General features: G+C 38.5%; 1 protein-coding gene across 3 annotated transcripts in view; it reads left to right on the top strand.

Annotated features, from left to right (window-relative positions):
• CHD5 (chromodomain helicase DNA binding protein 5) overlaps positions 1–26,342 on the top strand; it is a 2,140,358-nt gene that overhangs the window by 720,547 nt on the left and 1,393,469 nt on the right. For all 3 annotated transcript variants that reach the window (XM_044063016.1, XM_044063014.1, XM_044063013.1), the window contains exon 10: positions 17,761–17,892. In XM_044063016.1, the coding sequence (XP_043918951.1) occupies positions 17,761–17,892 (132 nt within the window). The remainder of the gene's footprint in view (positions 1–17,760; positions 17,893–26,342) is intronic.

Genomic DNA, 26,342 nt, shown 5'->3' with positions numbered 1-26,342 from the left:
ATTCCAGATCCTCTATGGATGATATCTGCGCAGCAGCCACTTGGGCAAGACCTCATACCTTTATATCTCATTACAAATTGTATTTGGCCACCAGGGGACGAGCATCTTTTGGTTCTATGGTGCTCAGGAATATCCTTCCTTAGGGCGACACAAGACTCAAGTAGCTGGGGACTCAGTCCTAATGGTAATGAATGAACAAAGATTTACAACATCAGATAAAGAAGTTATGTCGTACCATAACGTTCCATCTGTGTTGTAGATCTTTGTTCATTCATTACTTCCCGCCCTCCTTCCCCCTGTCTGGACTCTTGGTGGACTTTAGGAAGTCCTGGTTAGAGTATTTGCTCAGACAGAGCCTTCTACTATTTTTTCTATTACTACCTCTGTTATATAGGAGCGGGCAAACGTGATCTGGAATAACTAGGAGTGGGGTATTATGGGTAGGTCTTAGCTGAGAGTTTTTGGCTGGCGTGAGCTTGGAAACGGCCGTATCGGTTCTGAGGATGGAACCAAAGTCCTAATGGTAATGAATGAACAAAGATCTTCAACACAGATAGAACGTTATGGTAAGACATAACTTCTTCTTTCTTACTTAGATCGTGACATCATGCATTCTATGCCTGCAGATCAGATTACATTACATCTAATGTGTATATGCAAGCCTGATTGTGAATGTCAAGTCTCTGATTGGTTAATATAGTATAGTAGGCTTCTTTTACAAGAATTATGAGCTTCACTGTCTGCAAACATATTCATGGTTCCCTTTTATAATAGTGACTATATTTTGTGATCAAATATGTATATAGAAATGTTATTTTTTCTTGTAAATAGTTAATTTCAGCCACTATTTCTAGTGAATATACTGGAGTTTTTTATAAATAGATCTTTAAAATTACTTTCCTATGCAGTTAGTAAGTGTTTAGTATAGGCTTATACATTTACAGGAAATGCTTATGACTAATGGTAATAACTGTAAGGATACTCAAATTCCGTACTAAATCCTAGCAAATATATGTGTGAATAATTTTGATTCAGCTATAATTGCTTTGCATCTAATATGTTGATTTTCTTATTGTATCTTTGATATTATTTATGTTTCAGATGTTATGTTTTCAGTTATTATAAAGTCATGTTTTTTAGTATATTAGCACTTTATGACAGGGAAAGAGCTCAGTAATATCTATGACTTCTGATAAAACAACAAGCAAGTTATGAGTTTCAGTATTACCCTATTACTATGGTAAATATTTACAGCTATTTCTGTCTTAATTCTGTCTTTGAGTCATTCACCTTTAAGACCTGTTATCCATAGTAAGTTTTATATAAATATTTCTTACTAATTTTTGTCATATTAACTGATGCCAGTTAATTATTATTGATTTTAGTCAGTCATTTAAACATCTGCTATTCCAAAAGTTTAGGAGTTAATTAAAAACAAATATATCTTATGGAATATTTCTAAGAATCTATGTTAATATATTTTGGGAATGACACACACTCACTATATGCTAACACTCAATTCTTGTGAAGTTTTTATTTAGCGAGAGTTTGTCATGATAAGATTTATTCAGAGGGCAAGTAACTACATATGCTAAATGATTCTTTGATTTGTTCTTCCAATTTGAAGTTTTTATTAGAACTAATACAGATGACATGCTTAGGTATTTTGGGTAATCATTTAAATTGATAATAAAGCTAATGTTTCCTTGGTCTATTAAGCACTAAATTCAGATTATATATATCCTAATATGTCTCTTGCTTCCTTAGTGAATAATTACTGTATAAATGTTTAATGCTTCTTATAACAATACACTTGGAATTCAATTAGTTATTACTTCAAGGATTCCTTCATATGTCACAGAAAGTAAAGACTTTAAATCTTGGATAATTTCTGAACTTCAGCTTTTCTTAGACATTAATAATAAACCTGAAGCAAACACAGTTATGGTTTAGGATTCTCTTAAGGCCCATCTACATGGTAAAACCATTAGCTGGTACAAAAATAAAATTAAAGAATGGGATTCAGAGTTACAGCAACTCCAAAATCAAATATTATCTCTTAAATCTAATAAGAACTTAATTGCTTCATATAATAATAAGAAAATAGAAGAAGCAAATAAGAAATACAATGAAATATTATCCTATAAAACTAATTTAGCTATGGAAAAACTAAAATTAAATTCTTATGCTACCTCTCTTAAGCATCTTCATAACCTATCTATGAAAGTTAAGATACAATCAAAAATTAACAACATTGATAGCATTTTTCATGAAGGGAAAAGGGGAAAAAGACTCGGACATAGGGGACATTCTGGAGGCTTTTAATTATCATTATGCAGAGCATCATAAAGATAAAAAAAGTACAAATGAATGTGAGAAGTTAGAGAATATAGTTCCCAACATAACAAGAATTCCTGAAGAACTTAAGTTAGATCTACAAAAACCTATTTCTCAAAAGGAAATTATAGATGGGATTAAAGGAAGTAAGTCTAATAAAGCACCTGGAATAGATGGCCTAATTATCGAAATTTATAGAGTGTTCCCTTCTTCTATAATCTCTCTCCTACATAAAACTTTCTTGAAGTTCAAACATTAGCAAATATTCCTCCTTCTTGGAGATATTCTCTATTTTCCCCCTATATTAAAAGAGAATAAGGACCCTAATCATTGCAACTCATCTAGACCAATTTCTTTGTTGAATAATGATTATAAACTATTTATGTCAAGTATGGTCAATAGATTGAAAATACCCATATCTAAAATAATAAATGAAGACCAAACTGGTTTCATACATAACAGGCATACACAGGATAATATTAAAAGAGTATTAACACTGATAGGTTACCTCAATAGAGGAAACCATGAAGCATTGATAATAGGTCTAGATATTCAAAAGGCCTTTGACTCCTTAAATTGGGGTTATTTATTTAAAGTCTTACTGTTATTTAATTTTCCCCCCTTTTTATAACAATGATATAGAAAATCTATGAAAATAATCTAGCATATGTCAAATTAGGTCCCTTTACTTCCAAAGCAATCCAAATCACTAGAGGTACTAGACAAGGATGTTCCATGTCCCCTATCCTATTTGCTCTGGCCATAGAAATACTTGTCATTTTAATACGTAATAACCCAAAGATAAGCAGTATAAATATATATGACCAATATATATCTAAAATAATGGTGTTTGCTGATGATGTCTTACTTACCTTACCCAACTCTAAGGAAATGTTAGGTGACGTGGATATAATAACAACACATTTCCAAAAAATCTTAGGACTCTCCTTCAACAAATCTAAATCAAAATATTTATTATTAAATAAAAAAAGAACATACAGGTTTCAGTTAATCATATTATTGGAAACCAAGTTTCAACTGTAGACTATTTAGGAATAGTCATAGGTAAGAATATAGAGGAAACCTTTTTTTTCCCAAATATTTTATTGATTTTCAAAAAGACAAAATGTAATTTCTACTAGAATACAAATGAAACAAAGACAAACTATATACAATATGTACATATGGCCTATATGAAAAAAAATGAGAATAACTTAGAGTTAGAGAGAGGTAGTTACACATAACAAAAACATCAGTGTAATTTCTCCAAGTACTAAGAAGATGTGGAGATTTTTAAGTCTCAATGAGAGAAAAAACTTTCTTCCAAGGATTGTTGATCCATTTATTACATTAATATAGAGGAAACCTTACAGCTTAACTATGCTAAAGCCATAGACTTAATCAAGACATTAATAAGCAAATGGAATAATTTGTTTATAACATTTGATGATACTCCTCCGTATCTAACATTTGATGATAGGTTACAACTGATAAAAATGGTCTAAAATATTATATATAGCACAAGCCTTTATATGTCTACCAGGAAAGAAAATCCTTAAAGAAATCACTTCAGCTCTGATGAAATTCCTATGGTACCCCAAAATAAATAGAGTGGCATATTCTCATCATATCAGAAAATGGGAACAAGGGGGGTTAAAATTCCCAGTGATCGAAACTTATATAAAGGCATCTATAATTAAAATAGTGATGAATTGGATAAATCCTAGATACTCTTCCAATTGGAAACAGTTACACTCCATTATACTAATGAATGAAAATTATTAATCAAAAAATGGTTTGGTAAGTGACAAAGATAAGATATGGCACCATTTAAGTTTAAATTTACAGTAGAGTACAACAAAATTAAGTAAACTAACACTAATAAACAATATTTTTGATGTCAAAGAACAAAGAATCACCAGTAACCAACCAGATAAATGCTCCGTTGCTCAAGTAATAAAAATGTGTATCTCAGACTGAAAAACTCTAACGAAGCAACCAGGCAGAATCATGATGTATTAAGGCCAATAAAATTGATATTTTATTACAAATGATAAGCGCTTTTGCTAAATAGCGTCTTCAGATCAAAAACAGCTTCCCAGTATCAAAATTTCCTTATATATAAAAATTCAGTCTACAACCAATCACTGACTTGACTTAATTCATTCTACTTAAAGTGATACTACAAATAAACATCTTACATATAGTAAAGTAATTTTCTGCTTACTATACTGTCTAAAAAACAGTGTCAAACAAATGGGTTTTGAGGATGATCCATCTGGGATGCAGATTGCAGAGGACGTCTCTCCCTCCGTGACATCCAGCATTTGCTAACTCAGGGGGTCATAGATCCTGTTCCCATTTCCCTGACAGGGAAAGGTTTTTACTCAAGAATGTTTCTGTTAGAAAAGAAAGAAGATCCAGGGAGACCAGTCGTAGAACTTTCCTTTCTCAATCAGTTTGTGAAAGTCCTAATGTTCAAAATGTTATCCCTTCATAACCTGTTACCACTTATTCCTTCTTTAATTTTTTTTTTTGTAAGGGTGTAACTCTACATTTAAACGATATATATTATCATATTTCTGTAGCCTCAGATTTCACATTTTTGTATGCTTTCTGTGCCTGGATTACACTATCAGTTCCCTGCATTACACTTTGGGTTATCACTGCTCCATGGGTGCTCCATGGGTGTTCTCTGTTAGCTCCAGTGATACCCTTCTATAAACTGGAAGCTATTCACGTGTTTCCTTATTTAGACAACTTGCGTATCTTTACAGACTCTTTTTCAAAGTGTCAGGAATCTCACTTAGGTAAGAGATGTCCTTCACAGACTGGCTTTCCAGGAGAACATTCTAAAGTCTTATTTGACTCCTTCCCACAGGTTTGTTTTCTGGAGTGTCTCCTAAATACCTCAGTTCAAATAGCTTTTCTTCTACAGGAAAAAAGAAGAGCTACATCTAGATCTGTTGCTTAGTTTTTCCACTCAGTCCAGGACTTCAAGAAGTCTACTGCAGCAGTGATCAAATGATGAATGTTATACAGTTGCAGTAGTGCAAGTAAACTTAACATAACTGTAGATGTTCAAATGATCACTGCTGAAGTAGTCTTTCCTTCCCAACATCCCCTTATCTTTGCATGTATTTTGTTGCCATAGTGTGAACATTGAATTTTACTTACTTAGCATAGTCCTCTTTCAAGATTCTAGTCTCCCTCTTTCAGTTGCCATGAAAACTCTGAAGGCCTTGGTGCCGTGTCCTTTGATTTTCTACAGCTTTGCTCAAGCTATCAGCAGTCTAGACATGGGGAAGGTACCCTTAAGCTTTAGAAGCTGGCCTGCTGTTATATCCTATGCGTGATATAACCCTCATAGGTAAGGCTACTGCAGCAGTGGTTATGCAAACAGCTACCATTCTGGTAAGTTTACTTATGCAACTGTATCTTCTTTGTATTAACTTTCTTTTATGACCATGTTTATATTTCATCAATCCAATCCTCTGGAATGAACTTACAAATCGTAAAAACGAGTGTTTGAATGGCTGCAACCAGGGTCCTAACCTATAAGTAATTTGTACCTCTCATATTACAGGTCTTAGGAACTTCCCTAACAAAAAAAATCCAATCTCATTTTTCTGTGAAATAGTTATCATCTGTGCCCATGTAGTATTATCTTTTAAAAGGAGACTTTAGGACAACTGTAAATCACAAAAACATAATTTTCAAATAAATGTGTGGATTTTATGTGATTCTGTTTGACAACTCATTTTTCTTTTTCACCTACCCCCCATTGCCTGCTGCTGACATGCAAGCTGAAAGAGAGAAAGCTAACAAAACATGTACATGTGTAGTATTTTGAAACATGCCCTCCCTATTTGTAGAGTCTTATGCCTCATCTACCCCATCTCCACCATTCAGGCAGTACCTGCATTCATAGCCACATTTCTGTACAAGTGTGCTGGGGTACAGAGATCACCAGTGGTGAGTCTTCAAGTACTAGATATGAATGGAAAAGGTGTAATGATGCATATAGGCAGGCCTTCAATGATGAGTATTGAACAAGGAATAGGAGGATGTCTGATGAGTCAGGCTCCTATCCTTGTAAAATAAGGACATGCAAGTTGAAAAAAGAGAGAGATTTGTTCATATCTTAAAGAACATGGGGTTTGGCGTCTCCAGTGGGAGATTCCATTCAGACCATTGGGTCTAAAGAAGGAAGTGGTCAGTGGACCTCAATAGAGAAGCTGGCAGAAGTAGGGGACCTCAGTATCAGCAACCAGGTGAATTACATCTCATGGGCCTGGAAAGGAGCCAAAGCTTGTGACCCTAATTGAGAGTAATAGGAGATCTAGACATGGATAAAGACCTAACCTAGGAGAAGAGAACAACACAAAAAAACTGTTGTAAGTGGAAATTGGAAATAAATAGGTTAAACTTGCGAAAAATAGTTTTCCTGTTTTTTATTGTTTTTAAAGTTCAAGCCATTTGATTAGGCATCTGCGTCACTAAATGTGTGTCTTTCATTAAGTATTTGTGCATACTAAAAGATGATATTTAATGTAAGAATTTAAATGTCTGTTCAGTAAACACAAAAACATTGTTGGGATTTTGATTCCTAAAAGAATAAAATGAAAATTAGTTAACTGTAGAAGTACATTGTGTCTGAGCTAATGTCTCAAAAAAAATCTGGACCAGAAAGACCTTAGAATATCATAATCCATTTAGGCATATTCCATAAAAGTACCTGTATCCCCATTTTTCACTGTACATTTACCCTCTTTTAATCCCCATTGCAAAACTGTGACTTACACAATTACTGCAACAAGTCCTGTTGTTATTAGATTTACTGGCTTCTAATGTCAGATATCCTGTCCCAACTAGATCTCAGCAACACATCATCAAGCATATTGTTTCTTAAACACACACAATGACCAGTGCCCTACCTCTGAAGATTGTAAAACACTTAAACACTTATACTAATATCCTCCAACATGAACTTCTCCTTCTCATGCATTATCACTGCACTGCTAAGCCACACTCAATATTTAGTTACTCAAAAGCATATCTGTTATGGACATTGTATATAGTTTTGTATCTGTTAAAATGTTTAAGAAGTTTATATTATGTAAAATGTCTTCTATTTTTGTAAAAATCAATAAAAAAAAATTCTAAAAAAAAATGTTTAGTTAACTTGTTGAAGAAAAGGCATCATTGTAAATTATGCTCTTTTTATTTTCTTGTTACCCACTATTCTGCCTTCTCTTACTGTTTATGGGTAACCGGCCTAATCCAGATCATCTTTATCCATCAGTGTCATACTCAAGCATTCAGACTAATAACCATGTTACTACTACAATATGCTAGTAGCACTTGTTATAAGCTACATCTGCCAGACTCCTGTCTGCCATTATACTCACCAGAATTTGCAGGTATCACAGAATCCTGGGTCAGGGACAGCTCCTGCTTTGCAGCACTCTTTGTGGAATATAACTGCATTGTAGTGGTCTTTCAGGGGGTGCAATAAGTAGGAAAGCTTTCCTTCTTTATAAATATCATCTAAACATCAAAATACTGCTGTAATCACAACTACTGATGACCATGGTACAAAATAGATTATTGCTGACATTCCCACAGATACACATCAATAAAGGTAGCAATAGCTTATCTGCTGCCTGCTACTCCACACCTATACTAGAGGAGACAAAATCCTGGACTTAGTTCTCACCAATATGGAACAGCTCTGTTCTCTAATAGTTGTAAAATCCTGTCTAGTCAAGTCAGACCTTAAGTCGGTAATATTCACCATAAGACTGCATCCCAATAACTCAGTATTTTGAGATTATGATAAATCTAGTCTACTAAAACTGAGTGACGACCTGGCAAAATTCAACATTGTCTTCCACCCAGATGATCCCTCTACAAATGCGAAATCCTTCACTGCCAAATTCTATGAACATGCAAATAACTACAGAGAGGCATTTCTCCCCTTCCACAATAATTATAACACCAAATCTGAAAATAACCCCCTCTTCTGAAACCCAATTATTAACAGGTTCAACAATAAAAGGAAAAAGCTCATTGCGTTTAAAAATAAATGTCACGCTCCAAATTCCAAAAATGGTCTTGCCAGACTAAATAGCGAACTCCAGTCCTTTATCAAATTTACCAAAGCTAGATATGAGGCAAATATAGCTACCCAGGCAAAAGAGAATCACAAAACCTTCTTTAACTGCATTAGAAACCTCAGAAATAATGTTCAGAACTGCACAGAGCTAAAGGTAAATTATATCACGTACTCTGTTCCTCAGGACATAGCCAATCTACTAGTGGATACATTTTGCTCTATCTTTACCTCTTCAGACTCCCAGATGACACATCAGTATCCACTCCCCACCTTTAATATCCCAGGAGTAAGTCCTTGAACACTATTCAAGGCCAAGAACTCTGCTTCTATGGGACCTGATAACATATCAGGATGCCTACTGGTCAGCCTGAGACATGACCTGCCAAACTCTTTACCAAGGCTGTGCAGTAGCAGCTTCTGATCAGGGTTTGTAGTGGATGAGTGGAGAACTCCAGCAGTCACCCCCTGCACCATGGTGGGGCATCAACTGACATGGGCAGCTATAGACATATAAGCCTGACCAGCCTCACCTGTAAGGCTATGGAAAGACTCATTATGGAATTAATACATAAGGACATCAGCAGCCTACAGATTCTCAGATTGAGCCAGTTCATGTCAAGGGCAGATCCTGCCTACTTAATCTAGGCAACTTCAAAAAGGTTACAGAACCTTTGGATGAGGACACAGTTCGTACACACCACATATATAGACTTCATAAAGGCATTCACCACCATCCCCCACTAAGCTATGGTTGATAAACACAAATGTAAATCCATATGTAACTTGTTAGATATTAAGTGGCTCACAAATAGAACCCAGAAGTTTAAGGTAGGTGGATCTACATTCTCAAAAAAACTCTTATAACTGGCATCTACCTGTTGAAGGTCAAAGATAATGTTAAAGACTTATGGTTGACCAAGTTTGCAGATGAGTGTATACTTGGTGCCATCATAAACTCTCCAGAAGATACCAAGGTCCTTCAGGAAAGCCTTTCCCAAATAATTAGCTGGTGTTAAATCTACAGCCTAAAACTAAATGATATGTAATATCAAATTGTGTCCTTCACAGGATCATTGGATCGCAGGGCGTTACTTAGCTATTGATCCTGAGGCCTTTACAAGCCTAGCCAGGAATTTAGCCCATGTTCCAACAAGTCAGCACCCTAAGCCACTGTCCAGAAGAGACACAGGTGTAATCCCAGTGGTCTATTTTCTGTTCCCCATCCAGTTATCCAGGTTGCGCTTAAAAAGGTTTAATGAGGTACTCTGCTTTACGTAGAGAGGAAGTCTATTTCACAAAAGGGCGAGTCTCTGGGACACAAATCTGTCCTGCCAATGAGTCTTATTGATATCACAGACCAAGTTGAGGTCTCATGTGCAGGTTATTTGAATGGAGCTTGACTTGCAGGTATGCAGCAGTCCCATCAGGGCAGGGTCTGAAATTGCATTGTATGCATGACAGAGTTCACCTCCGAGGAGTCTGAAGGAGACTGAGTAAAGAGACAGGGCTTTTAGCCTATCTATGTAGGGTAGATGTTTGAGGTCCTGGATTCTCCGGGTGAGGAACCTCTGTGGTCTGTCCAGCTGCTGAATGTGCTTTGTGAGGTACCTGCCGAAAGGGGCATTGTACTCAATACTGAGTCTTACAAAGCTGGAATACAGGTTTGTTATGACCACCTTGTCCCTGGATGAGATACTCTCACTAATGAGGTGGGCCATGTAGAAAGCTTTCCATACAATGGAGGCAATATGGCGGTCAAAAGTCAGTTTCCTATTTTCCTATCAGCCTGGGTGCCCCACAGCTGATTGCATGCAGAGTTCCTTATTATCAATGTGATAATCTGTGGGGATGTCACTCTCCCCAAAAGGGATGATGATGCATTTTTTGGCATTCAGTTTGAGGCGATATTTCTTACACCAGTCATTTATTTGGGTGAGACCCTCTTGGAGGATGTCCACATCACTAGGGGAATTAATGACAGCGTCCAGCTTGCAGTCATCTGCAAACTTGGTCAGCCATAACTAGCTAGATTTGGCCTGCACCTCCAAGAAGTATATCCCAAACAGCAGAGGCCCCAAGACTGATCCCTGGGGTACACTGCTTGTTACATGTCTACTACTTTAGGTGGCTTCCCCTATTTTGACTAGGTGGGTTCTATCAGTGAGCCAGTTTGCTACCCATCTGGTAACATATGGATTGATGCCTAGATGAGAGTGTTTATCTATTATACTTGAGTAGGGAATAGTATCAAAGGCTTTGGCCAGGTCACGGTAGGTGGTGTGCACCATCTTCCCCTCATCTGTGGCCTTGGTGACTGTCTCAAAGACGTCAACCAAATTTAACAGGCATGACCCCCCCCCCCTTGACAAAACCAAACTGTGTAGGATCAAGTGTCTGGGGTTGCCAATGTTCTTGTAAATGAGGTCCATGATAATCCGCTCCATGGCCTTGCAGATCAAGCTTGTTAGGCTGATGGGTCTATAATTTCCTGGATGGGTGGATGCTCCACCTTTGTGCAAAGGGATGACAGTAGCTGTCCTCCACTTGGCTGGAACGAAGCTGGTACTCAGGTTGGGTTGAATAGGGTGCCTAATGGTGCTGCAACTCCTGCCTGAGTTCATATAGGATGCAGCCTGGGATGTTATTTGGTCCCATGGAGGCTGTATTTTTTGCCTTTGAGAGAGCAGTGATGACTTGCTCCCTAGAGATATGGGGAGGGGGATCAGGTACTGGGAATGTCCTGTTTTACTGATGGGGGGACAGAGAAGTGAAGTTTTCACTGAACATGTCTGCCAGCAGGTTGGCTATATCTACAGCATTTGTGTATGTGGTGTCCTTGACCACCAGTTCTGAGCAGATCTGGGGTGCTTCCCTTGAGATTGCAGACATATGTGAAGAAGGCTTTATGATTGTCTTTAGGAAATGTGGCCAGTTTGGATGCAAAGTTTGCTCTGGAGGATTTGGCTCAGCGCACATAACATTCTCTGCAACAATAACAACACAACCCTGAAAACTGACCAAGTAGTGAGGGACCTGGGAGTCCATGTGGACCATGAGCTACCATTTGATCACCATGCATCCACTGTTCTAAGGAAGTCCTTTTTCATTGTGCAGCTTGTTAGTAAGGGTATGGCATTCAGTTCCAGGGAGGTGATCATTCCACTCTATTTTGCACTCTTTAGGCCGATAATTGAGTATAATTCCCCCTTTGATATGTTATATGTCCAAATATCCGACACAACAATACCTGACACAACTCGAGTGACCACAGTGCTTTTTCATTAAGAAAATCAAGGATCTAAATCACAAAAGCTGCATTTATCATCTCAAAGTTCTGTCCCTCTTTTCAGTATCTTACAGGCTACTAGCTGCGGTGGTGGTGCTGCGGTAGCGTTGTCGCCTCACAGTAAGACATTGTCCTGTTCAATTCTCAGCTAGAGCGTCTTCTGTGTGGAGGCATGCGTGAATGGGCGTACCTTCGTTGAAGGTTGTGCGTCAGAGCTGGCAACTCTGCACGTAAAAATCTACTGCCAATCATTAGCGGACCAGAGTTCCGCTGTGGCGACCCCTAACCAGGAAAAGCCAAAAGACACAACAACAACAACAGGCTACTGAGGGGTAGTCTCTGCCTCGCTCACAGAACCTCTACCAACCCCATCACTTCAGATCTATGAAACATCCGCAAGTCCATTAATGGCAAAAACACCAGCTCAAAAGATCTCATTCTCATCTGCAAATTAAATAGAACATACTGGAGGAAAATATATGTCTCAAAAAGAAATACCACTTCACTGGAATCATCTTCCTCTACATGTAATGCCAAGTATGTCTCTTACTCTTTTCAAGTGTAATGTGGGTAAGTGGATGGGTAACCACAAGTTCAGTCTTGGTTCACCCATGGGTTGGCATCTCTGTTCCTAATGGACAGGTGTATCATAAAAATGTCTGCCTCCTCCCTGGGTTATTCAGTTCCCCTTTATAATCTCGAAATACTGAAATCTCGAATTTCAGTATCTCAAGACCATAAAGGCGAACGTTCAAAATCCCAAAACCCAAAACCACAAAATACAAAATATCGAGCATAAACACACCATACACCACACAACACATACACTATCCTGCCCACACTACAACTAATCAAACAACAAAACATTCACAAACACAACACAAACCAACACACTCCCCTACTTATATATACTAACTCCGAGATCGCACAAACAGGAAAAGACAGCAAACTCACACCCAGACACTCTACAGTCCCTCGTACATGCACACACACACATATCACACATATACAAACAGCAACACATCCAACACTTACACACTCATACACTCCCCTGCCTACACTAACCCACACGTGCAATTTACAAACACACTGACATGCATTCAAACTCCCACCCAAAACCCTTACAAAACACTCACTTACCTTAAATCACACCCATATCCACACACGACACCGTACACCAGCTACATAAAACACACCACGTAAAGAAGCGTAAAGCCATAACAGTGAATTCAAGATATTCGAATTCACAATTATGCACTTTCCCTATTCTAAGAATTCGCCTTTATGGTCTCGGGATACTGAAATTTGAGATTTCAGTATTTCGAGATTATAAAGGGGAACCGGTTTATTCATACTCATAATACAAGAGGCTCTGGGTTAATCATACTAAAAATACTTTGGCTAGAAACTTACTGGGAATTCATGGCTAGGCTTCAGAAGATCCTCTTGGATCATTCGCCCAATAAGTGCCCATGAACCTAAACAATAGCTGAAGGTTATGAAACAGAAAATCCAAGTTCAGTCAGTTCTGCAAAGCGTACCTCTGACCTGTCTGGATTTTTGCAGAATGTCATTTTTGCCTCAGAGTTTGGATTTGCTCCTCTTGGCATCTGTGGCTTTCTGGCAAATCACTGAAGTCACTGAATAATGGCAGACATATACATTTCAGACTTCATATCCTTCAGAAAAATCACAGAAATATAAAGCCTATTATTCTAGTAACTTTCTAAGTTTATAATAGCAACATATAACATCTGTCCCTGATTTGGGGCATTTGTCACCACACTATTTTTGTCTGTGAAATCCTGCTTTTTATCTCAGTGGTCTCTACTGTGGATCAGGCATGTAGCATCACGTGTCCTGTCCCTTCTCCAGGATAGGAAAAATGACTGACAGTTCCTTAAACCTATTCCTCTTTTCCATGCCACCTCACCACCCATGGTTTCTCCTGTAATTACTGAGACAAAAGTCTAACCAAGGCTGCCAGTATCTCAGACAGAAAAGCTATATCTGTGACACTGGACCAGCTACATGTCATAGGATCACAGGATCATATGAAGTTACTAGGCCAATGGCCCTAGGGTCCTTACAAGCCTAGCCAAATTCTACCCTTATTTCCATGATCAGCACCTAATGCCCCTGTCCAAGAGGGACATGGGTGGAACCCCCAGGATGAATTTATGGTTACCCATCCAATCATCCAGATTGGATTTGAAGAGGGCCAATGAAGTGCTCTGTTTGACATGAAGTGGGAGTCTGTTCCAAAGGTATGCTAACCTCTGGGAGACAAATCTGTCCCTCCAGCAGGTTCTATTAATGTTACCTACCAGGTTAAGGTCTTTAGAGCGAGTAACCCATGTACCATTTGACTTACGGATATGCAGCATTTCCAATAAAGTAGTGTCAGAGATTGCCTTATATGCAAGACAGAGATTGCCTCTACTTAGTCTGTGTGAGACAGAATAAAGTGACAGTGATTTCAGATGATCCACATAGGGCAGATGCTGCAGACCTTGAATTTTCTTTGTGAGCAACCTTTGTCGTCTCTCCAGTTGCTGCAGTTGCTTGGAAAGGTGCATACCAAAAGGGACATTGTACTCAATTATTGGCCTGATGAGGGAAGAGTACAGGGAGGTTATAACTTCTTTTTTTCTGGAGGCAATGCCCTTACTTATGAGATGAGCAGTATAGAATTCCCTTCTTACCAATGTGGAGACATGGTGATCAAAGGTAAGGTTGCTGTCAACCTGTGTGCCCAGGTCTGTCACCACTGAGTGGGTACTTAGGGTATTGCTGTTGATGTGGTAGTTAGCAGGAACATCACTCTTGCCGAAAGGGATAATAATAATTTTTTTTGCATTGAGTTTAAGGCCATGTCTTTGGCACCAATCATTTGTTTGTGTAATATCCTCTTGTAGGATGTTGACATCATTTGGAGATTCTATGACCTCCCCCAGTTTGCAGTCATCAGCAAACTTTGTCAGCCACAGACCTTTGGATTTTGCTTGTACTTCGGAGAAATAGATTCTAAACAATAGAGTTCCCAGGACTGATCCCTGTGGGACACCACTGATTGCAGCTCTGCTGTAGGAGGTGGATTCCCCTATTTGTGTTCTATCAGTGAGCCAGTTAGGGTATCAACTAATAATATAAGGGTTGACACCTAGATGGATGAGCTTGCCAATGATGCCTAAGTGGAGGATAGTTTCAAAAGCCTTGCCTAAGTGTAGGTAGGCTATATGCACAGATTTCCCCTCACCCAGAGCCTTGGTGACTGTCTTGAAGAAGTCCACCAGGTTTAACAGAAATGATCTCCCTTTGACAAATCCAAACTGAGTAGGGTCAAGTGTTAGGAAATTACCTGTATCTGTGTTGATAAGATACATGATGATTCGCTCCATGGCCTAGCAGATAAGTCTAGTCAGGCTAATAGGTCTATAGTTCCCGGGGTCAGTAGAAGCACCACCTTTTTACAAGGGAATAATGGTGGCCATTTTCCATTCAGCTGTGATGAAGCCGGTGCTGAGACTATGATCGAAAAGAGTACCCAATAGTGTTGCTATTTCTTGTTGGAGCCCATGTAGGATGCAGCCTGGGATGTTATCAGGTCCCACAGATGCTGTGTTTTTGGCCTTAGAGAGGGTGTTTATGACCTGCTCTTTAGAGATACAAGGTAAGGAACAGTTGGTAGGGATGTCATGGGGTACATGTGGATGGGAGAGGGGAGGGGAGTAACGTTTTCACAGAGCCTGTCGGCCAACAGGTTACTTATGTCCACAGGCTTAGTATATGTGGTATCATTAACTACCGGTTTGGAGCACGTCTGGGTCTTTCCTTTTAGGTTTGTAACTAAAGAATGCCTCCTGGTTGTTCATAGTTGAGGAAGCTAATTTGGATTCATAGTTTGCTTTGGAGGACTTCACAAGAAGTCTTATTTGCTTGTTTAAGCTGTGGAGGGATTGTTTCCAGTTTAGGGCTCACTCCCTTTTACTCTTAGAAAGCAATTTCTTATCCTTATTGTAAAGCCTGTTAATAGCAGTTGTCCACCATTCAGGTTTGCTCTTCCACGAGGAGCTTGGTCCTATCAGGTCCGGCTGAGTCAGTGCAGTTGTACTGGTGTTTGTATAAAGCTTTGGTGTAGACCTCGGCATAGCTGCCCGTTCCTTCTGAGGGAGGAGGTGCAGTGAAGCTATTTATACCATCCTGTAAGAGGTTATAATCTCCTTTGGAGAAGTTTTTTAGTTTAGTTGCTTCGGGGGGGCAGGTGTGATAGTTACTTTGAATGAGACTGATTTGTGGTCAGATCTCACCAGAGAAGACCTCACAGCAGGGGTGCTACAGTGGTCCCCCATATTGGTAAGCACCACATCCAGGATGTTGGCATCCCTCGTGGGGTGTCAACCAGCTGGTCCAGGGCATTGGAGTTAATGAAGTCAATGAACCTTTGGGCAAGTGAGTTTGAGCATGAGTAATTTATCCAGTCAATGGATGGGTAGTTAAATTTGCCCTAAACCATGTTATTTGTATGTATCTTGATAGACTCAAGTAGATCCAAATAGGCAGAGTAGGTGTCCTGATTCATGGAAGGGGTCCTGTAACTGACAGTTACGTGAATAGATATCCTATCAACAGTTATTTGCACCTGAAGTATCTCCAGGGAATCATACTGTTTAACCAATCTGGAGGTATATTTATCTTTAATGAATACTGATACACTGCCTCCTTTAGTTTTCAAGCCTTCAGTTTGTGGTCTAAACGTGGAAGGAGGTGTAACCCAGTATGGCTGGGGTGCTCTCCACAGTGTTGAACCAGGTCTCTGTCACTGCACAAATGTCTGCATCTTCCAAGGTGGGGACTGCTTCCATTGAGTGCATTTTCATGATAAGACAGGGTATTCATGTTAAGTTGGGGTATTCAGACTGGGGATTCCTGTGCAGATCTGAATTATACAAAAACATACTTTAGATCTCAGTCCTGTTCTTTCCTTCTGATTACCAGGGAGACTGTTTTTTTAATCAGGAAAAATACTGGTAAATCCCTTTTTTGAACAATCTGAAACATGAAAAATTATGGCATTTTTATGAAATTTGGCAATGAAGGCCAGAGAACCAATTCACTACAGATCTATTTCTGCTGATATTTATTATTTGCAATATTTCTGGCTTCCATTATTGAGTGTTCTGTTCTTAGAATCTATTTTAATTTGCAATATATAGATAACAGTTATAATTAAATCACCATAACAGCTGGAAATTACTTTTAAGAATCATGGTTATAATCCCTGGATTTCAGCTCATGAAAATGAAATTTTATTTTTTGAAAACCGAAAATCAGTGTCACTGCTGATGATGGTAGGCTGTACAGCCACTGAATGCGGTATGTATTGTGTAGTGAAATATGTTTGATCTTTGATGATGCAAAGGGTGAAATAGCAGTGGGAAGCATAAAGCAGTAGACAAGCTTTCCTTTTTCCTGGTCTGAACAAAATTGCAATAAATGTTATTAGAGCTATCAGGCAGTTTTGCAGCACGCCATCACTGCAAGTGAGCAGAGAACAAGAAGAGGGCGAGCAATTTACTTCCAAAATGAATATCATAGTCACTGAGCTTACTAATATTTTTAACAAAATGTGAGTGTGCTAAAATGTATATTATGTGTGCTGTGAACTAAGTGAATGTATATAAATTTGGTTTAGCAAGTCTTCTTGCCTTCTTCTTAACTCTCCTTTTCGCATTTTAACGGTTAAGGTGTTTGCCTTACAAACACAAGGTGCAGGGTTTGAGTCTCACAAGGGATAACTGGCTAGGCTTAAAATGGCTCACAAGGACAGTTAGCTTAGTACTAACCTATGAACCTATGCAACTTCCTTACCCATGAAAATATACAACTTGTTCAAAATAAGATTACTGCATATCATGGTATATGTTTTGTGCAAATAACCATGTAGTAAACTGATTCATTTTTTTCCTGAGATAAGTATGATCAGTTTGACTAATCCCCAAATTATTGTTTTCCTTAGCTTTGATAAGCGCGGAGACATTCATTACCTTATCAAATGGAGAGACTTGCCGTATGACCAGTGTACATGGGAGATTGATGACATAGACATTCCTGAATATGAAAACTTCAAGCAGTCTTACTGGAATCACAGGTAACTGTTCAGGAAAGGTAGTGGAGCTTGTTAATGTGCTTTATAGTACTGCAGCTATGCCCATATATTCATGCAGGATGAATATTAGCACAGCTTACTGAGCAATTACATAACTTTATGAATCTGAATCTGCCTTTGAAAAATGTTAAATGAGTGCTGTTATGCATGCAAGATTTGTACATACCTTCTATATTCAGAACTATGGCTCTTATTTTGAATAGTAATAATGTAGTAGTTCTAACACAATAAGTTTACTTCAACTTTTATTGGCGCTGTCATTACTGTAGTAGAAAATTTACTCAAGTGGCTATGTGTATGATCCATCACTGGTCTTAACACTGTATAGCATTGATATCTGTCTCAGATGAGTTTTTGAGTTCTCAGTACCATTCATTGACAGTTTGTCATATATTTTCTTCCAGCTGTACCAAGCTGAAGAATCTTCTCATTTTGCAGTAGAAGGATTTATCATTATTCAAAGTGTATGTGTATATATATATATATATATATATATATATAAATATATATATACACACACAGACACACACACACACACACACACACACAGACACACACACATATATGCATAATCCAAAAGCAAAAATGCCAGTGCCAAAAATGAATTCATTGTAGACTTTAATCATCACCCGAACCATGGATGAACAACAGCAAATTTGGCTTTGTCTGAAGAACCTTCATCAATGCAATCTAATCCCTTAATGAAACAAAATCTTTAAAACAGGAAACAGTGATCATATGCCCCACCTTCCACAAATCAAATGCATTCCATATCAAAATATAACTGCAAAAAAAGTTTCCAATATTCTATTAGCACCCTGCAAGCTTGTGGTACAGCAATAAATGTAGAAATAGATGTGAATTACATTTGAATTTGCCTTCAAATAAACATTACTTACAGCGTAATAACTACATAAATATGAGTTATAGCTCTATGGCACTGGAACGAGTAGATTTATTCATAAGTGAATAATTACCAGTTAAGTGAAAAGCTGCTTCTGTCTATGACTCATCATGTCTATATTGTAAAGAAATGTTGAGGAACTCATAAAAAAAAGACTGAAATTAAAACATAATTCTAATATAAAGGCAAATTGAGTAGTTGAAACCAAAATTGAAAAAAATGCAGACTCAACTAATGTGAACTAATATAGCTGCATTGCCATCTTGTGGTGATAATAATGTATTCCTATTATAGTTCACAAAAATTTAATTGAGGCTGAGTAGATGTAGTGCTCCTAAATTAAAAATCCACTTGTTTTTCTTTTCTGTCAAAAATTTAATACTGTGTCGCTTTCCTATCTTGGACACAATAGAAGAGTCTTCATGGGTTCTGTTCAACCAGCTTTATTTTATACAGACACATTGACAGAAGATTGCTGACTTTAACTTAAGTAACTTATATACCAACTAACTGCAGCATTCATACATGCTTACTCTCTGGGCTGCACTCTCAAAATGGCACCAGGTATGGCACGTGCTTAGTCATTATACATGCACGTTATGCCTTTGACATGCTTCTTAAAGACACAGCACACGGCACGTGCACTCTGATCTACATCCTCCCTCTTGAAAAAATAAAACTTGCAATGTTATGAATCTATTTGTCATGCAGATATCACACACAGTTTTGTATCATGCAGTTATACAAATGATATACATATATACACAGTTAAGTCCATACTGCTGCATATTTCACACTAGGCCTGGATACTCGTCCATATCGTGTAACATAAAACTGGGAATCGGACTTAGCAACTGGAGCAGTCTCCATACCTTGATCAGACTTTGAAGACTCTGAAACACCTTCAGGATTGGAATCGAAAATAGTAACATACTCTGGGTTGGAAACAACATTCGATTCATGCTGACATTTAGAGTCTGTGTCCTTCAAATGATATTGTGATGATGATTTTGGTACAGGGAGTAAATGTCTGCAGTTTCTCCTGTACTCCATACCCTCTGATTCTACAAGGTAGGATCTCAGCTTGCACATATACCTGTAACTTGACTAATCTGGTCGAAACCTTTCGCTGTTTGTATTCTCACCATTTCACCTTCCCTCAACAGACAAAGAAATCTGCTCGATTTGTCATAATTAGATTTCTGCATTGAACGCTTTTTGAATAGTTGAGCCTTTATGGTTTTGTTGTTTTTAGCTTTAGGTCTTAATAAACTGGAACAAATAGGTAGCGTCATCCTAGTTTGCCTGGAAAGAAGTCTTTGAGCAGGTGAGCCAAGAATATCATTATGGGGTATGTTTCTGAGATTAAGTAAATTCAGAAAGACATCGGTATTGTCACACTTTGACCATTGTCAGGTAGACCATTGGACTGTGGATACTCAGGACTGCTAGTAACATAAACAAAGTCCCATTCTTTTGAAAATTTCTGAAACAACTGACTAGTAAATTGAGTACCATTGTCAGAGATAACTTTGTGTGGACTACCATGGTCTGAGAGATGACGTTTCAACTTAGTAATAACAGTAGTGGATGTTAGGTTAGGTAGTAAGTCAATCTCAAACCAGTTCGAATAAGAGTCTACTAGTACTAAGTAGTGTTGATTGTTCCACTCCAGGATATCAGTGGCTGCTGTCGACCAGGTTCTCTCTGCAGATGTGGCTTAGTACTGTTGCATATAGAACAAGAAGAAAGCACTTTTTCAATGTCTCTCAGTAATGACGGCCAAAATACTAATTCTATAGCTCTTCTCTTAGTGGATGATAAACCTGGGTAACCACAATGCAAAATCTGGATATATTCTTGTTGTAAGGAATCAGGAACAACAATTTTAGGACCTTTGAAAATAATGCCATCTTCCATCAACATTTCATCTATGTAAGGAAAATAGGTTTGCACTTCAGGTGGTACACTGGATTGTTTTGACGGCCATCCAACATTAATGTAGTGATTGAGCATTTGCAAAATTGGATCAGTCTTAGTGTGATCTCAACTCATCAAGTGTAGTGGTAGAAAAATTACGAACTGCCATCACATCAAAGTCAAAATTCTCTGTATCAAGCTGTTCTGTTGTATTTCTGGGTGATCTGGATAAGGTATCAGCCAAACAGAGTAGTTTACCTTTTGTATAGACCATTTTGAAGTTGTACATTTGCAATTTGAGCATCATTCTTTGTAATCTTAGTGGAGCGGAATGCATAGGCTTTTTTAGAATACTAACTAGAGGTTGGTGATCAGTTTCTATCTGAATAGCTTGACCATAAATATAATCATGACACTTGGAACATGCATATACTATTGACAAAAGTTCTTTCTCAATTTAAGCATACTGCATCTCAGTGTGGGTAAGTGTTCTAGATGCATAGGCTACTGGTGTGCCCTCTTGGAGTATAACTGTGCCTAAACCAAATTTTGAAGCATCACAGGAAAGAGTGACTGGTTTGTTCACATTATAGTATCTTAACATAGGTGGAGTGGCAGTTTTCTGTTTGAGGTCTTCAAATGCCTTCTGGTGATGTTCCAGCCATGACCATACAACATTTTTGCAAGTTGGCTCTCTTAAAGGTGCTGTCAATTCACTGAAGTCTGGTATGAACTTGCCTAAATAGTTGACCATGCCTAGGAAACGTTGTAGAGCTTGAACATTGTCTGGCACTGACATCTCAAGAATAGCTGCTTGCTTGGTCAGATCTGGCCTCAAACCAGTGCTGGTAAACAAATGACCTACATATGTAAATTCTGGAAGCCTGGATTTGCACTTCAGAGGGTTGAGCTTCAAGTTTACTTCACATGCTCTGTCTAGATCTCTCTTTGAGTTTCTATCATGCTCTGCTTCACCATTGCCTCGAACCAATAAATCATCTACTATTATGGCACAAGGATAACCCAAAAAAATCTGCTCCATTGCACGCTGAAAGACTTTACTTACAGAATTTATTCCAAATGGCATCTTTAGGACTCTGTATCTGGCAAACTGGGTAACAAAAGTGGTTAGTAATGAGGATTTGCGATCAAGCATCAATTGTCAAAATGAACTTTTTGCATCTAAAACAGAAAAAAACAGTGGGATTCAGTATCAGAGCTGCGACCTCTTCAACTGTGCACATTGGATGATACGGTCTCTTCAATGCTTTGTTCAGATCTCTTAGGTTAATACAAGATTTCGTCTGAGCCTTTTTTGTGAGCTGCCACCATGGACGACACCTTTTCAGTTGGTTCTGTAACTGGACAAGTTACACCTTGCTGCACCATTTTATTCAACTGAGCCTTGACATTATTCTGCATAACTATCGGAACTTTTCTTGCTGATCTGACACTGGAGTGACCTATGGGTCTAACGTCATAGAATACACCACTGGAAGTTTGCCCAACTTGTAACTGAAAACATTAGCATACTCTGAGAAAATAGCTTCAGAAAAATTAGCACTCGAAGATGCACTTATGTGATGAACTTCTTTGGTAAAAGAAAGCAGATTCATTCTCAAACTATCGTTGAGACCCAATAAAGACTGTGCTGTCCTTTGGACTACGTAGAATAACAAGTTGTAACAGCTCTTGGCCAAATAACATGAAAGCATCACTGAACCTTCGGTTTGAATTTCTTGACCTCCATAAGCAACAAGTTTCGTACTACTGGTCACATTGAGTTGCTCTTTAACTCTCACTCTAGCAAATGTGTCTGCCGATATAACATTACACTTTGCACCAGTGTCTACTTTAAGCTCTGTAGATTTACCATGTATCCAGTCAGTACAAAATACTTTGCTATATGCCAATAAATTCACTGCATCAACTCTTTCACCAAGCACTGATACACCATCTACATAGAAAGCTAACAGCTGTGTCTCTACTTGATCAACTTGCTTTTTTGTGTGACCTTTCTTTGTATCTGTGTGGGGCTTTACTTGATCTGCAAAACTTTTGAAAATGTTTCCATTTTTTACACTTGTGGCACTGCTGACCAAATGCTAAACATCTCTCTGTTTTAGACTCATGATTTGCACCACTATTGCGACAGTTAACGATAAAGCTGGACTTGGGTTTTGCTGATTCATGCTTGTACTGCACTGAGGATGCTCATTTAATTGAACTAGCCTTAGAACTTGCTGGAAAGCTATGTGGTTTCCCTGGTGAGCTAGCAGGGGCTGGGGCTGTGACTGCCATATGCTTAGGCCTACTTCTGTTTGCCATGTGTTACATGCTATCTACATTTGCTCTGGAGCCTGCCGAAACCATGTTCTTGTCACTCGCAAGCATACTTGTGTGTTTTTCTGTCACTTCATGAATCTGACAAATCGCTATGGCTTTACTCAATGTTAAATCACTGTCACAAAGCAAAATCTTTCTCACAGCAGCACTATTAATACCACACATGAGCCTGTCCTTTATTAACTCATCTTTTAAGTCACCAAACTGACACATTTTAGCTTTGTTTCTCAGGTGGGTTATGAAAGCTGCAAAAGTTTCCCCTGGTTTCTGATCTCTCGTATAAAACATATGCCTCTCTAGTGTATTATTTGTCTGGGGATTACATATTTCTCTGAACTTGCGCTTCAAACACTCAGGGTCTTCCCTTGATTCAGCTCGTACAACAATATGATGGTTTTCACCTTCTCCCTCATATATTGCTGGTGCATACACAAATGAACACTCTCTTTCTATGGCCTCTGATCCAACTAGGTTTAACAAAATAAATGACTTGGTGCATGCATCTTTATCTGAATAAGCTGCTTGCATACAAATACCATACTATTGCTCAAATATCCTCCAATTTTCTGCAATATTCTGATCAGATACAAGTGGTAAGGGCTTTCGAAATCCATCTGCCATATTAACACATACCAGTGAAGTGTTTTGCAAATAAGCACAAACACATACACATAAACATATGCCAGTATTTGTAAGTTTGTGCTTCTGAAATTATGCTTTTGGGCTTTACTGAGAAGCAACTCTCTCGGGTACTGTAACACCTATGAATCACTTTATTGCAAGAAATCACCTCATCGGTATAAGAAACATATCAAACAACCGCACGATGCAAGTCTCCATCCAAATGGACTTTGCAAAATAAGTCTCTAGGGCACTGTGATACTTTTGAAATTATTGTCTTGCTAAAGTAATTTATCATCATTTTAGGAAGCATTTCAAACAACATCACAATGTGAATGAACTGGGCAGGAGAAGCTCAGAGTCAATAACATTTTGAAGTAATTGCACTTTGCAAATAAACTGTACACAGCACAGTGAAATTTCCGTAAAATGGCAGTACCTTGCTAGGCAACTCTTTACAATGCAAGAAACACTCTATAATGGTGACACTTTGTGAATAGACACACCCAGCACAATAAACTTTTCAAAATGGCTGTACATTGGCTGTACTTCATGAAATAGCTGTACTTTATACACAAATGAATTCCCTGGAATACATTCACAGTAATAAGCATACACTGTAAGCACTTTTACAGACTTTGAGATACTTTGAATAACTTTAGTTATGCCCTTAATACAATATGAAGCTGTAGTTATGCCCAAACACAGCAGTTTACCAAAAAGCATGCAGTCATCTTGCTTTATCTATGCTTAATGTGCTCTTTTTGCCCTTATTATATTCGTTGTGCTTGTTTAATCTCTTTTCATGCCCATTGTGCTTTTCTTGTGCTCATTTTACTCTAAACATGCCCGTTTTGCCCTTAAACATGCTTGTTTTATTTTAAACATGCTTGTTTTACTTTTCTGATAATCATTTTGTTAAATGTTATTGAGCGGCCACAGTGGTGCAGTGGTTAGCATTGCCACCTCACAGCAAGAGGATCTCTGGTTCCATCCTTGGCTGGGGTGCCATCTGTGCGGAGTCTGCATGTCCTCCCTGTGGTCGCGTGGGTTTACTCCGGGTGCTCCGGTTTCCTCCCACATCCCAAAGACATGCTGTAGGTGGATTGGACACACTAAATTGGCCCTAGGTGTGAGTGTGCGCATCTGTGTGCCTTCTGTGGAAGGTTGGGCATCGGGCTGGCAACTCGACATTGTAAAAAGTCCACTGCCAATCATGAGCGGACAGGTGATCCGCTGTGGTGACCCCTAACCGGGAAAAGCTGAAAGAAGAAGAAGATTTTGTTAAATGTCATTGTTTTAACATTTCCTTTGCTTAAGAAACCTTCTGTGCCTCCAGCTTGTTTAATAATGCAGTCTGTGCCCTTGTAATGCTCCGTTTTACCTTTTTTATGAAAGAAGTAGTTTGTGCATATTCCCATTATCTTTGATTCTTTTCTGGCTCTTTGTGCTCATTTCTCTTAATTTACATTCACTGTTTTTTCTGCACTTCATGGCTCCAAATCTTTATTCTCTGCAATCCCAGTTCTGACACCATATCACTCTTCTATCTTGGACACAATAGAAGAGTCTTCGTGGGTTCTGTTCAAGCAGCTTTATTTTATGCAAATACATCTTGATAGAGGATTATTGACTTTAACTTAAGTAACTTATATACAAACTAACTGCAGCATTCATACATGCTTACTGTCTGGCTGCACTCTCAAAATGGCACTAGATACGGCACGTGCTCAGTTATGTATGTTACGTCTTTGACATACTTCTTAAAGATACAGTACACGCAGCATGTGCACTCTGAGATACACTGAGCATATCCAAATGTCTTGCATTCAAGTGTAACATGTTATGCTTAAACAATGCACTGTGCAATTTTGCACATCTCAAATTACTAATATCTAAACACTTTTTTGTATGAAATGGCATGTAGTTTCTACAGCACTGAAGGCATCACATAAACAAGTGACCTGCTAAATAACAAAATTTGTGTTACAAAGGAAGAAACTGTTGCAAAAGAGCATAAAATCCCATGAGTGGAGGAGATCCCTGGACAGCCACAGTAAGAAGCTGAGATCCCTTATAAGATCCTCCAAAGCTAGCTACGAAAACAAAATCGCCACTGATTCTAGGGACAACCACAAAGCATTCTATCGCTATGTCAAGAATCTCAATGGCAACACCCAGATCTGCTCTGAGTTACAGCACAACGGCACGAAAATTACAGAACCAAGTGATATTGCCAACATCCTGGCAGATAGGTTCAGTGCTAACTTTAACCCCCTCTCACCCCCTAAAGGGTCCATATCTATACAGGAAGAATACAGAGTCCCTGTAATCACAGCTTCGCAGGTAAAAGCTGCTCTCTCTAAAGCCAAAAACACAGCATCTGTGGGACTGGACAACATCCCAGACTGTGTTTTACATGAACTTCAGAACAAACTGACTCCGTACCTAAGCACCATGTTCAATCATAGCCTCATGTCAGGCTTTGTGGCCACTGAATGTCACACAGCAACAGTTATCCCACTCCACAAAGGAGGAGCCACCATTGATCCCAGGAACTATCGCCCTATTAGCCTGATGAGCCTGGCCTGTAAGGCCGTGGGCGTATCATCATGGAACTTATTGCTATGATGGCTTAGTG

Source organism: Protopterus annectens, chromosome 2.part1 (genome assembly GCF_019279795.1).
Source record: "Protopterus annectens isolate FY-2018-M chromosome 2.part1, PAN1.0, whole genome shotgun sequence".
Taxonomy (NCBI): domain Eukaryota; kingdom Metazoa; phylum Chordata; order Ceratodontiformes; family Protopteridae; genus Protopterus; species Protopterus annectens.
This window is presented reverse-complemented; position numbering and strand designations above follow the sequence as displayed.